This window comes from Morone saxatilis, unplaced genomic scaffold (assembly GCF_004916995.1).
Source record: "Morone saxatilis isolate NCDOM2014 unplaced genomic scaffold, NCSU_SB_2.0 Contig0, whole genome shotgun sequence".
NCBI lineage: Eukaryota > Metazoa > Chordata > Actinopteri > Moronidae > Morone > Morone saxatilis.
Genome location: NW_023339650.1, coordinates 4,023,371 through 4,037,731, shown reverse-complemented (window position 1 = coordinate 4,037,731; position 14,361 = coordinate 4,023,371). Strand labels below are relative to the sequence as shown.

At 40.8% G+C, this 14,361-nt stretch overlaps 1 protein-coding gene across 1 annotated transcript in view; it reads right to left on the bottom strand.

Annotated features, from left to right (window-relative positions):
• Positions 1 to 14,361, bottom strand: part of mpp7a (membrane protein, palmitoylated 7a (MAGUK p55 subfamily member 7)) — a 136,836-nt gene that overhangs the window by 60,675 nt on the left and 61,800 nt on the right. Inside the window, exon 5 of the mRNA XM_035655306.1 lies at positions 8,957 to 9,037. Coding sequence (XP_035511199.1) covers positions 8,957 to 9,037 — 81 coding nt within the window. The remainder of the gene's footprint in view (positions 1 to 8,956; positions 9,038 to 14,361) is intronic.

The window sequence follows — 14,361 nt, the reverse complement described above, 5'->3', positions numbered from 1 at the left end:
GAAGTGGATAAAATGGTAAGGGATTAGTGAGCAAAACCCTAATTCTATCTATCAGGATGTTTATGATAACTTTATGTTGAGAAGTTAAAGTATTTTTTTTATACCTCACTGAAAAGCTAACAGAGATGGGAAAACATGGGACTTGATTTAGGGATGTTGTGGCCAACCAATCTGTTAACTCCCATACCCATCTTTCAAACGTCTGCGAAGCTGCTGAAACCACTTTGTATATCAAATAAATCATGTGCCAAAGATGACTGACAAAGTTACTTACGGAGAGGTTCCTTTGTCTTGACAGTTCTTATGAATTTTCCACTGAATCCTCATCGTCGTCAAGTCTTCTGCCAGCGGAGTAGTTCAGGGTCGAACTCTCTGGGCAACAGTTCATGACGCAAAACACTCTAGAGGAAATTAGAGGGATAGAGGATGGAGGGAGGGAAAGAAACAAGAGGAAGGGTATCAGTCAAGCCATAAAGGCCTTAGTTTTTACCTCGGTCTAATTTAGCCAAATAAAGTGTAGCAATAACTTCTATTAAGAGTTCAATCTATCATTTCTTTCTTTGAGGCAGGTGCAGAGAAAATGCAGGAGACAGCAGGGAGGATGGTTATGAATTGGGTGTACCTTCAAGGCGGGTTATGGATTTAAAAGCATTTCAGAGCCAAAACTTGTAGCTACATGCGTTTATTGTCATTAGGCCCATGCTCTCCCTTCCATTACATCTCTCCTGATTAAAAGGCAACCACACGCTTTCGACACTTTGCTACAGAGACTGCCAGTGAAGGTTGAGAGGAGGGGGTTTGGGGGGGCATCCCTTTTTTTTGCCCCCAGTTACCAATTGCTTTCCAAGGCAAGGGGTTTTGAACATCTTCCGGAGAAGTTTGATGTTCTGCACTTGTTCGGGCGGCGGGCTCAAAGTAATAAGTTCTCAGTCGCGTCAGACATTTCACACATTTCACGAGCCCAGACATAAAAAAAGATGACGGGACGCAGACAAGAATGATCCATTTTGGACATTCATTTTTCCAAACTATTTAACGACTCCGTGTCCGACCAAGTTGCAGCTGACCGTGCTGCTTTTTCCCGTGGTTGAGGGGGAGAGAAAAGTGAGAAAAACATCTTCCACCCCATCGTGCCAGACAAAAGTAGAGAGAAGAGAAGAGAGATAAAAGAGAGACAGAGAGAGAGGGATGGTGAGAAGAGCAGCAGTGGTTTTATGACATGGAGCAGCTGCAGTCAGCGTCAAGATGTTGCTAACTGGAGCAGATGAGAGGAGGAGACACAACTGGACTCTGTGGCCAGGATTCCACTGAGAGACCAGCTGACACACAACATGCAAATGCACACACAGAGCCACACATCTTGTATACTTGTTAGGACTTGGTTTATTTATTACCCAATCCTACCTTTAAGGTCCAGTGTGTAACATGTAGCGCATCAGTGGTGAGATTTGCAGATTACAACCAACTGAAAACTGTCGCCCTCTTCTAACTGTGTAGGAGAAACCATGGTTTTGGCAACAGGGCCTGTCTGAGCCAGTGTTTGGTTTGTCCTTTCTGCCTACTTGTAGAATCATGGCGGTTCAACATGGCAGCTTCCGTAGCTGAGGACCCGCTCGGTCTTTAATTGAAAATATCTTTCTGCCAATAAATCTTACTAAATGTTTACATACTGGACCTAGGGTGATAGGGATCATCTATGCATTGCAATATATTTTTTTCCCCAATTCCAATATCGATTCCATTAAATCCTCTGAATCTGATCCAAGCCCCCTGGCCAGTGGGGGCGCGGTGAGCAACACCTTGGTGATTTGCGTTGACGGACAGAGGCCGCACTTGACTACACAACAACAAGGCACACCGAACAGCCCTTCCAACTTTAAAAGCAGACGTTTGGTAGTCATTTTGGATTCCAGTGTAAAACCTGTAACACAGGAAATACAAAAGTAAGGTAGTGTGTAAGCGTGGCCAGGCATATAAAAATACTCCCAATTAACACAACAACTTTGCGCCAACCACCTTAAGCCGACACCATGCATGACCTCTGCAGTAACCGCCGGCTAAACCTGCGGATTCAAAACCAGACGCAACTCGACAGATCCTTCCTTTGCAAACTGCCACCAAACTCTGCCCGCGCACAGAAGATAACGGAGTCTGTGGCCGTCTTCATATGTAAGGACCTACGACCGTACAGTGTCGGGGAAAACGGGGGTACCCCAGTGGACAGGGGTTAAAGGTGCTGACCATGAATTGCAACGTGCTAGGTTTTAGTCTGGCCATGATGCTTTGTTGTATGTTGTTCCCCATCTCTCTCTGAGAGCCCAATCTGTAATAAAGGCCTAAATTGCCCCACATTCACATTCTACACAGTTAAGTCCATTGGGGCAAGAGTTGTGAGTGGTCAGACTATTATACAGGTTTTAAACAAAGCCACGGGTTAGTCAAAACTTAACTGTCCATTGTAAACATCAAGTAACACTGTGGTTCAATATGACAGACATACAGTAGTTGTGCACACAGTTTTCCTGAGCAAAGAGGGTTTTTTACAGGTGTGCTCACTTTCAGTTTCACCTCTAAAAAAGTGGTTTTGATAATCTGGCTAAACTGCTGGGTTGATAACGAACCAACACATCTTCATAACTAAAAAACAGAATAGGTCGATTGCCAATGACTCCCAAAATGACATATATAAAAATTGGAAAGTACAGCGACAGGTGTACCGGACCTTAAGTATGTTACACAAGTCATGTGACACTAAGTCGCAAGTGGTTAATGTTGTGAAATGGTCGCAGTTTGGTTAGGTAATGAAAATATCATGGTTTGGGTTAAAATAAGTATGTTACGTAAGTTACGTGACATAACTAATAGCCGTAACATTATGCAACTTAAGACTTAAGTAAACACTGACTTTTGGCTTCACATGGGATACAAACCTTGGTATCCTCACCCCGCCTAACAATAAACATAAATATGGGTTGTAATAGGCTGCCTGCACAGATTAACATTATGGCTTTTTTCCTGGTGACGACGGGCTGTAACAATCTGTCTGATTGTCTGACTGCTCCTACGTCTTGTCTCCCACTGGACTTTGATAATACCCAATCTTCATACCAACCCTATATAGGGTTCTAACTGAAAACTAGCCCAATAATGACCAAAAACATTGATTCAAATTCCCAGCAGAACACACTTTTCATTCCATATTTGTCTTGTTCGCATCTTTCCTCCCCAAATTTCTCTCGTTTTCCAAACTTCTCTCAAATGCCATTAATCCTCTCTCTTCTTCTTGTTTGCTCTTCTTCAGTTTTATCTTTCATGTATTTTTCCAAAAATGTTCCCAGCATCAGTTTGTTCATTTCTCAGAATGGGCCTAACAATGTGTTCCTGGCTTTCATCTGCACCGTACATAAACACAGACTTTGTGTTGTATTGTATGTCTGGAGATGCTGTCATTATGGTATTGAAATATTCTCTTGGAACGTTGGAAACGAAAACTGTTTGCAGATGAGGACAATAAAAGAAAACTGAATGGGAATGAGAACCCAGACCTGTGTCAAAACATTGATGGAGAGTTCGTAGTTGCAGTTTCCACAATATTGTGATGAGATCAGTATGTTGCATGTGAACATACATGACTTTATAACAGTTATAGCCAGTGAATGGAACTAACACTACATTCAGAGGTGAATAAAATATCATAGAGCAAATATTTTCAGAAGAATGCTTCTGACTTTGTGGCCACCATCTCTTTTTCAATTTTTTTTACCTTCTTTCTCACAGTTTCCTCCCACAGGGGGTGTGATAAAACCAATTTTTGATTTGGCATCAAATTCCAAGAGCTTTCCAAAAACAGCCGGTCTGTGCCGTGATAGTGAACCCAGAGAAATGGGAGGATTTTTTTAAGCTTGAGGTTGGATACATGTGGTGCTGTGGCTCTCTTTATAGCGTTTGACTGTCAGTCACAGCACCTGATCTGGGTCGCGACAACATGTGGGTCAGCCAGGCGTCCATCAGCCTCTCAGCAGGGTGGGACACTGCCGCAGAAAGCAGGACTACAGTGTTTTGCTGAAGCTGTGCTGCATTAGTCCTTCGAATAAGAATGGAGTAGTACTGAGACAATCTGTCAATCAGTCCATTAGTCGATTGACAAAACGATTTTGCTAATTGATTGGATCATGATTGGATTGGATGGATTTTTTTTTCTTCCAATTTGTGATTTTCTGGTTCTAACCTGTGAAAATGAACAAAACTTAAACTCAACTTGAACTCCACCCTTCAAATGTGCCATAAATCAAGCAAAACTGTCATTCACATGATAATGACATTTACATTTGCTGGATCCAGCTTGTCAAAGGATTTGCTGCTTTTCTCTCTTTTATATCACAGTAAACTGAAGAAAAGTTGGATTATGGACTGTTCATTGTAATGCAAGAAGTTATTTTAACTCTAAATAAATGTAGTAACACAAGCTAAGTTAAAAAGATTCTTGATTAAGCAGAATTTACTGGTAATTTACAAAACTAATTTACACTAAGATTCCTGATTAAGTACGTTTTACTCAGCATTTTGTTTTCACAGTACAAATAAAAATTAGAAAATGAAGTCAGCATCACTTAAAATGACTTAAGCTACTTGATCAAGAATGTTGTTAATTAGTAATGTTAGTTTTACTTAAAATTTGATATGTAATCAGTTTCAACAAACAGTGGTGAAACAGTGTTGGTTGAACAAATGAGAAATGCGAACATGTCAACTTGGTCTTCAGGAAAAGTGAAATGTGCATCTTTCCCTACATTCTAAACTTATTGTTTGATCGATTAACACACAAACAATTTGTTTTATATTAAAAAGGAGACTTTGTTGTTGTAGTAAATAAATAGTTCATAATAAGTAAATAAATAAGAAGTTAACAGAACTTCCATAGAACAACTTTATTGTGCTCTGTCTCTCCCTGCACATTTCTTTCTCATGCTCACCTCAACCTTTCCTCCACTAACCTGCCAGTTGCGGTTTCCTCTGACTGCTATCCATCAGGCCTAATATCCTGACCTGTGAGTGTCCTCTCATCGATGGCACTTCCTTAAATCTGGCATTGCTCCCCGCCGCCACATTCTCCCAATGGCTGTGCCTAACAACCCGTAACAGAGCCACAGCTAATTCCTTGTAAAAACTTTCTAGGAAGTAGCAATAACAGCTGTATGTTAATAGATAGCACATGGTACATGCCCTGGCTGGTGACCATTGACATGTGAGTACAACTACACAGGTACAAATGTTTTACACACACACACACACACACACACACACACAGGTCTCCGTATGGAAGCTTTCCTCCTGGGTTGATATGAGTCAGTGGGTCTTGTTATGCCTCAGTGTTGGTGGATTAGCCGGCTAATCAAATCTAGAGTTATACCCTTGTACATGCCCTGCGGCTGAGGCCTGAGGAGGAGAGGAGAACGGAGAGTGAGAGACGGAAAGAACTAAGAAGGGAAGCGAAACCACCCTTGTTTTCCAGGCATCCCGTCCTTTCTCGGTTCGTGTGTTTGTGTTCATTAGGCATAATAGGGATCCTAGAAAAACAGATCACTGAGCTTGACTAAATAAACCTGCTCGTACATTCCTGGCAGTGGCCTCTCATTTAAGCCCCCCGGTCCTGTCACCGGCCCGCTCGTTTTTCAGCTGGTGGTGCTGGATAGGTGCAGGGTAACAGCTCTCCCCAGGCGGGAAGGACCCTGCTGCGAGCGTTCTGCCTTGGAGACGCTGCTGTAGGCCAGCTGGGATTTGACACTTGTGCCCACCCCTCTCTAAGCCTTGAACCTCAGCGCGCACCGCCCCGAGTCAAACAAATTCTGCAAGCGTGTATACACACACACCTCTACCTCCATACACGCCGGCGGAAACAGCCGGCCATCATAATTGGCACTTTCATCACTGTCAATATTAGTCTTGCTGAGGGGGGCTAATATGGGTGAAAGTTGTTTTTTCATGTGCAAATCGTAAAAGAGAAAGTTTGAGGCAAGGCAAGAAAGAGAAAGGAAGAGAAAGAGTTTTAAAGAGCCTGATTTATATCCCCACCCTAGGAATGGATCATTTCAGCCATAATTAAGAGTGATACAGTTACTATCGCACAGAGACGCCATTCAAAGGCAGCAACCATCTGCTTGTGTTTTACACCCCCGGCTCTGTGATTTACACTGGGGCTAGCTGGTATGGTATCAAGTGCCCTGGAGGACAGATGGAGACAGAAAGAGAGCAAAGTTTTAATACTTTATTTTTGAATCCCACATGCTGCCCACGGTATGAGACACAATGACAGGAAAACGCCAAGAGTTTCTATACATCAGTAAGCCCTCCCTCCACACCAAGATGTTGCAACTAATCTATTGTTAACCAAGCGTTTGCACTGAAGCAGGGAGCGTTTAGCCCGGCAGTTTAAAACCAAGGCGCTCAAAACCTGGTGATGGACTCGAAGCAGCACACAAGAGTAGAGGTCATGAAGTGGGTAGAGAAACTGTGTGCAAGTATAAATCACTCAACTTGACAACACAAAGTATGACACTTCAAAAAAGGACATACTGCAGCTTGTGGCAACTTACAGAAGTTGGAAAAAGTTGTTACGTAATTATTATAATTATTTATTTTAAAGGGACCTCATTACAAAGTCCTTCTGCAGCGGCCTGGGTTCCATTCCAGCCCAGGGCCATTTGCTGCATGTCATCCCCTCTCTCTCCCCCAATATCTTGTCATTCTTCAATTGTTCCTAACCAATAAAGGCCAAAAAATAATCTTAGACAAAACACTGCACATAAGATGCCTTTTGATATCAAAAGGACAAACAAGTCCAGCTTTCTTTTACGTTAACAGATTCTCAGTCTGTTCAGTTGCATTCATTTTGTGGCATCTCAAAGCCTGAACCCCAGTCCACTGATAAAATGCCAATGCACTGTAGGTCGCCTTCCTTGGCCTCAGTTGCTTCTGTGCTTCTGACAGCGCTGTCAGCCAGCAATGAAGGAAGCAGTAGCCGAATATTTTCCATTGTTTGGCTGATCTCATTCCACACTGGAGTGGAGGTCGGCTGAGCAGCATGTGGAGGTGGTAGGAGAACAGAGCGACTAAAGTGAACAAAGAAAGCCAAGAGAGGCAACAAGTAAATACTGGTGAAGGTCTTCCTGAGAGGACAAAGCTGAAGTTACAGAGAAGATTTTCCCCCTGTGAACTATACCAGAAATCTTTCTATTAGCTTTTTAATGTATTCTTACATGTTTAAATTCAGTTCTTGTTCATTTCCCACCAGTGACCCAATCATTTTATTTGGTAAGTAAAAGACTGAAATCTACAATCTAATCGAACAAAAGCAGAGTTTCACTGCCCTCTCCGGTTGGAAATTTAAAGTGTCCCTAGAGCACACACCCTAAAGCACATTTTTTAAGGGGGTTGCTCTTTAATCTCAACAAGGCTACGTCCAAAGCCTAGCCGATGAACACTGCTGTACTTAAATCTGCAATGAAAACAAACAAGAACACAAATTCAAGCTGGAAGGTTGGCTGGCGTTAGTACTCCAAGAAATTGTAATGAAATTCTGTTTGTTTAGACCAAAGTCCAACTGGCAATACTTAATTCTTATCAGATTTATTTCCACAGATGAATGTGATTAAAAAATATCACAGTCCATGCATCACATAAATTTAGAGGGGAAGGGACACGCCTATAGTGGAGCTCTATTTAATGATTTAGACATAATACTAAAGATGTATAATATTAACTCAAGCCTTAAAGACCTAAACACTTAAAAAGATATATAGGTGGTTTTACCTGGGACTATAACCACATACCTACACAGGCAGGATATGAGATTGGACTGTGTGTGTGTACACCTGGCCCACAGTCCCGTCTCCTACCTTCACCTCTCCTCACCTCATCAGCTGAAGTTGCCGAGCCTCCTGATCGATGACCTTCACGCACTCTGTGTTTTGATGGATTGACCTTTGCCACGCCAAATACCTCTGCTGTAAGCGTAATTAAAATAATAAACGCTGGGTTTCTGACACAGGCATGCTTCATGGCGAGCACAGTGATCGTTTGCCGGCGCATTTCACTTTGGGGTTGACAGAGACAAAGGAGATCACAGCGTCCCCACGTAGCAAAGTAGGAGAGCGAGGCTGTGATAGATTTCCACCGTTTGTCTTCAGGATAGTGGCTGTGCGAGTGTGTTTGAGTGTGTATCAGATGTCTATGTGGGGATTGCTGGTTAAGTGTGATGAGCTGAATTGGATGTGATCCAATTTTCAATCTACAATCTACTGTAACTGTTTCTATATGTATATAACTGTATTGTTATAATTTAAGAAATGAATTATTACATCACTAGCACAGACATTCAAAAATCCACATGTTGATATGACTTAATGCCTGATCCTGCTGGGAGCACCGCTGTCTTTTTACAACCCTTGACACGGAGAGAGTATAGAATATTTGTATGCTCTGTGTGTGTATGTGTATTGTGGTGGGGGAGGGCGTCATACTGAGCTGTTGTTTCTGGCAGAGCCCAAATCAGCATGACGACAGTGCGTTAAAAAAGGAGCCCGTCAAGCTCTCCTTCTATCCCGCCACTGTGAAGGCAGCTCTGTCTGGCTGAGACACCTGGAGGGCCTGATAGATGGCCAGAGTTATGCATTTGAAAATAAAAACGTGTAAATTCACTTTGTAGCTGTATGCGTCTGGATAACGAGGCCAGCGGCTGCAGGAAGAGCGCAGGCCTGGATCTTACCGCCAGATTATTTTGTGTACGCCACAATAATCACATGACTTAAATGCCAGCGACATCAGTCAGAATAAAGTTTAAAGTTTGTGTTTGATTCTTTGCGATAACCAGAACCTGTGGGTATTGATTGTAGCTCCTTAGCATTTGCTGAATATAAGATGAATTAAGACTGTAATGAAGGACAGGAGCCAAACTCACCTTCACGTGGGGTTTGGCCAGTATTTGGAGAAGCTCTTTGATTTCTCCATTGGCTGATTTCCCTTCCAGCTCCTCGGACAACTAAAGAAGAGAAGACACATATTGTTAACACATATGCATTTACAATATGATATATCAGGGGAGGATATTAAAAATACCAATGTCTTCTGTAGAGGTTCTCACAGAGATTATCATTTTTGCAGTTCTTCTGTAAATACCAACAGAGTAGGTTTTGATTTATAGTTCAGCGTCTGATTTCAGCTGTCAACGGCACGGCTCTGCAACTTACATAGGATTTTTCAGTCACACCTTATTTCATTCTTACATCTTTCACTCAACCCTCTGCATGTTCATTCACTACCATTTTACCCATTCTCTGAGCTTCGCTACATGCTTTAAAAGGATAGTTTTGGTTTATTTGTATCACACGTGATCAGGCAACATTGTGGTTTAATTCTATTTTGATATATTATACGAGCAATGGCAGGAAGGTTTGCCTTGTCCTATTACTAGGGATGCACGATAATTACTGATTTCTAAAGCAAAACATTTGATAAGCTTTATGTTCTATGAAAGCCAAAGTATGTCTGTGAGGTTTTCTGATGAACTACAAAAAATAAACAAACATTTGATGAGTCAGAACTGTTCTTTTTTAGAATAGAGATGTTGGATGTTAGATATGGTTAGAACAGAGCTATGGAATATTAAATCATCCGCCTTTGCCTTTCTTACCCTTAGTTATTTCGTTTTCAAAATATAAGATGTGAAATTATTAGTGGTATTACTGGTATCGACCATTAGGAGCTGGTAATTATTGGTGAAAAAAATGTATATCTTTATTGTTAATCCCTACTTATTATCATAGGAGACTATTAGCACACTCACTGACTTGTGTTAAGAAAATGAATAAATGCTAATTACCCCTCAAAAGCATGTGTAAGAAGTACAGTTATACCCTCGAGGGAACTGGCTGTTTGTACGTTGAGGCGGTCCCTAAGCAACAGGAGGCCATCGGACAGGAAAGGTGATATTGTTCTAAATTAGGTGCATATTAATGGGAGGCGAGGTGATACATCTCCATGGGGCCTACAATCTGCACTTGTTGCCACCTTCGTCTTGATTAAATTTACTATTCAGTAGGATCATTTTTCAATAAAAATCTGGAGAACAAAAGAAAACAGTCCGTTCCTCTTGGAAACAATAGGAGCTGTGAGAGCATCTCAGAGCGGTGGGACTGAGCTGGACTCTGCTCATGATGAATGTCTGGTAGCTCTGAGACAAGTGACTCTGCTTCTAAAGCCCAGGGCCACGCTCCTCCGTCTGCGCTCTGATTTATGGGTGATCCTCCTGGACGTGGTTTGAGTGCGGAGAGAAGAGACGAGCCGTCGCACACAAAGACCTGCTTGTACTGAACTGGGATCAGGAGCAAATGTCGACTACACAAGGAGGGCCAGTGGAGATCACAGACTGCGGTGTGAAGGGAGAGCTAAGTGAAGGAGAAAATCAAACACACGTGCACGGTCATGTTTTTTCATACTGTACATGATGCTACGTGTATTTTGTACCACATGTATGTGAATTGTAGTAAAGGTGGAGCAGTTCTGCTTTTGAGGATACCTCAAAGTACGCAGGAAAGAATACTCTTAGATCACCGGATCTATTACGTGTTAGGAATATAGACACCGTAGCAGCCCACGTGTCCTGTTCTGTTTGGTGCACTTCAGCATATACTATACAAGCATCATTATTTTTAAGCATAATGAAATGTAGAGCTGAAATGATTAGTCAGAAAATCTATTAAGGTAACATGTTCAGCATTAAAAATAAATATCGTGTTGCTCGGACAAAACAATATCTGAAGACGTCAGTAACTTTAGGCTCTAGGAAACTCAGATTTTCCCCTATATATTACATATTATAGTATAAACGATTAATCAAGGGAATAATTGTTATATTAATCAATAATGAAAAGCTCTAGTTTCAATAAATAATGTAAAATAAAGTCTGTGTCTTTTAGTGAAATACAAACTGAAATAAAACATTATGCAAAAGTGATTTATTGTTTTGGACCACCCCTGCCTCTGCAAGACCGTTTATCTGTCCAAAATCAGAACAGACGGATGATTGACGGCTGAAACCCTGAAGAGAGCACACTGGACAAACAAGCTGGTGTAAAAGAATATTACACATTTTCAGTCACGCAGAAGTTGATGATGCCTTTATCTTGGTGCACTTCACATTTATTTGCCATTATAGACTGACTGATACTGATACTATTATAATGATATATCAGCTGGTAGCCTATTTTCTTTTCTTTTTCTAACATAAACCTACATTTCTGATGAATCCCTAAAAATTTTTTTTAAGGATTGTGACCAAGGTTTCTTCTGAGGGCTCATTTGAAAATGAAACTTGTCATTGCTTTCTGGTGAACTAATTACGTAAGGTAGACACAATTTTAAAACTACCATTAACATATTGTATATTCAGAATTTCTGTACTGACATTGCTAAATGTACAGCATATACTGTATATGCAATGTGCTAATATCGGTGATAAATTGATCAAGGTCATTTATCTGTCCAGCTCTACTTCATATTCAAAGTTACGTACTTCATTAAATTGTCATTCTGTTTCTCCATATTGCAATTCCAGTCCTGCTACTTCTGTCTAATGCATAACATGCATGTCTATCCATCATGAAAAAGGGATTCATCATCTGTCGCTTTCTGAGGTTTCTCCTTCATTTTTCCCGTTACAGAAGTTTTCCTTATCCAGATCGGGGGTCAGTGGATGTCGGATGTCATATTTTGTGCAGATTGTAAAACCTTCTCAGACAATATTAATGATTTTGAGCTATACAAATAAAATGCACTTGACCCATAAAAAAATATTTTATTTTTGTTTTTAATATAAACAAACCATAAAAGAGTTGCGCGATAAGTGTACAACTGCCAATAAATTCACAAGCCAAATAATAAAAAAAACATTACAAGCAAACAGGTCAGTTCTTCTCACAGGAAAATGCTACGTGCTGATTGACAATTTATACTGTATATTAACAGTCTTAACACGTAGCAGTGTAGCAAAGAAGTGTGAAGAGAGACATGGGTCATTTTGGTGCCTCTGTTGTCATCACGTCACAGATAAAATGAACAGAGAAATCTCTCCAGAATGCAGCGTGCTCCTTTAAGGCAGATGGTGACACAGGTTGGGAAAACCTGCAGTTTGTTTGACTAACGACCCCTGCGGTGCGGGAATAAGGCAACAGAGGTGAGGCAGAGGTAAAGACAGGGGGGTTAGACTGGGGTTAAGCAGGACACTATGTCACTTTACCCAAAAGACAGGAACATGTGCTTTTGGCTTGAGGGGGGGGGGTCCTTTTCATTATTTCCATTAGCTTTGACACCCCAAGGGAGAGAGACCACGCTAATGAATAGTCACAGTGGTCAAGGTTCTTCTAGTTGAACCTCAGTCAACCTGGCATTACTTCACTTTATCAAATACACAGAAAAAAATACAACCTGAAAGAGCGAGGTTCGAGGGAGGCAGGGGAAGTGTAAGAAATGTGAAAAGGGAGAGGCAAACAAGAGATAGCACACACAATCACAGGAGAGCAGAGAAGAGAAGAAAAACGGAGGAACTGAGAGAAGAATGGAGGAAGAAAGAAAGGCAGAGATACAGGGGGAGTCGGGGTCAGGGTCTTTAGTGAGGGAAAATCTCTTGCTCTGATACGGAGACATCTATCATGTCATCGCCAAACTGTCTGTAGCGAGGGAGGGAAGCAAAGACAGACAGAGAACTGTAAATTTCCAGTCCCTCATATTGTCCTATTAAAGCACCTTGTCCCATAACTCAGCGTGGAGGACAGATGGGACATGTTTGACTCTGCTCTCTACCTTCATGCTTCAATGTTGGAGTCACATTTTCCATCCGTAGACCTTCACAGAGAGTGAGAAAGGGGGCAAAAAAAATGATACGGGTCTCCTTTGAGACTGTTTATTTCATTTGTTAAATGTCACGGCAGGCAGTGCAGTGTTTAGATAAGTTTGATCCCAGCATGTCAGTTTATAGCTCTCCATTGACCCTGAACGGCTACGGGCTCGCTGCTTTGATATATAGCTGCCAATATATCAAGCTGACCTTCTTTCAAAGTGCTTTTATTAAAACATATTAAAACTTTTTATTAAAAAAAATCTGATGTCAACCAGTCAGCGTCATCCATTTCATATGATGAATAAAATGCATTTGGCTTGATTTAGTGTGTAACTGATCAATAACACAGCGGCTGACAGCAGTGAGAATTTAACCTGAATTCATGCTCATACAGCATTTTGATTCGATTTTACACAGTCATGCACAAAGATGTTTTCCTATTATTATATTTTATAGCTTTCAATAAAAGTTTTAAAGTCTCACGGTCTAAATACTGGCTTTCACACTCTTAGAAAAATGAAATTAAAAAGGAAATAATGAATACATGAATTTTTCTCATGCAAATAATCAAATTTAAAGAGAAGAAAAAATTGATTCTAAAAGTGACTTCGATCCAAATGTATTTTTACTGGGGTCATTCTTGAAATACATACAGTGTATCAGTGGAGCTGTTTAAGATGCAGTTGCGCAACTATTTTAACCAGCAATAATAACTTGCAGGCATGCTTATTTACAGCTCGAGCTTTCTCAAACATAAACTCAAAGGTTATATGTATTAAAGTATATGATGGAAACAAACGAATGAAGTTAAACAATTAGAAACAAAAGGTGCAAATGGAGTCTAAAGATTTGATCGACAAGGTAAAATGCTTGCATGTTCATCATCATAAATCAGTGGCTGAACTATCCTGAGAAATTATTATTATTATTGTTTCAATAAAAAAGTGTCAGCTGATACATCCAATAATGTGGAGGCTTATCTGATATTGGCTGTGGAGTTCACTGCAAGGATAATAGTCACAGGCAGGTATAGATGAATTTATATGAACGGCATTGCTGTCTGTTAGCACTTTAAGAGAGAAGAAGATAGTAAATGTTATGTTAAATGGCATTTGTTGTGTCTACTATTCATTTACAAGATACAATTCAATTTAACAAGGCAAGCCTTCACTGTCCAATTTTACAACTGCAAGAGTAATATTATCAGTTAAATCAGTGTCGGCCACAACAAAAAGGCAATTATTGGTTTCATTATCAGCCCAGATCATTTTATATTCATTTACACTTTACACTCCTTGGTCTGAATTTAGATTTGTATCTTTACTAAATGTTTGTAGACACTGAAGATCCACCTGACACTGATGAAGCCCCCCCCCCTCCCTCTCTGTTTGTCTGGCTCTTTCCCATTATGGATTGCAGACCAGTGCTCTCTGATGGCACCCAGTGGGCTTTCCAAGTAACAGCAGGTT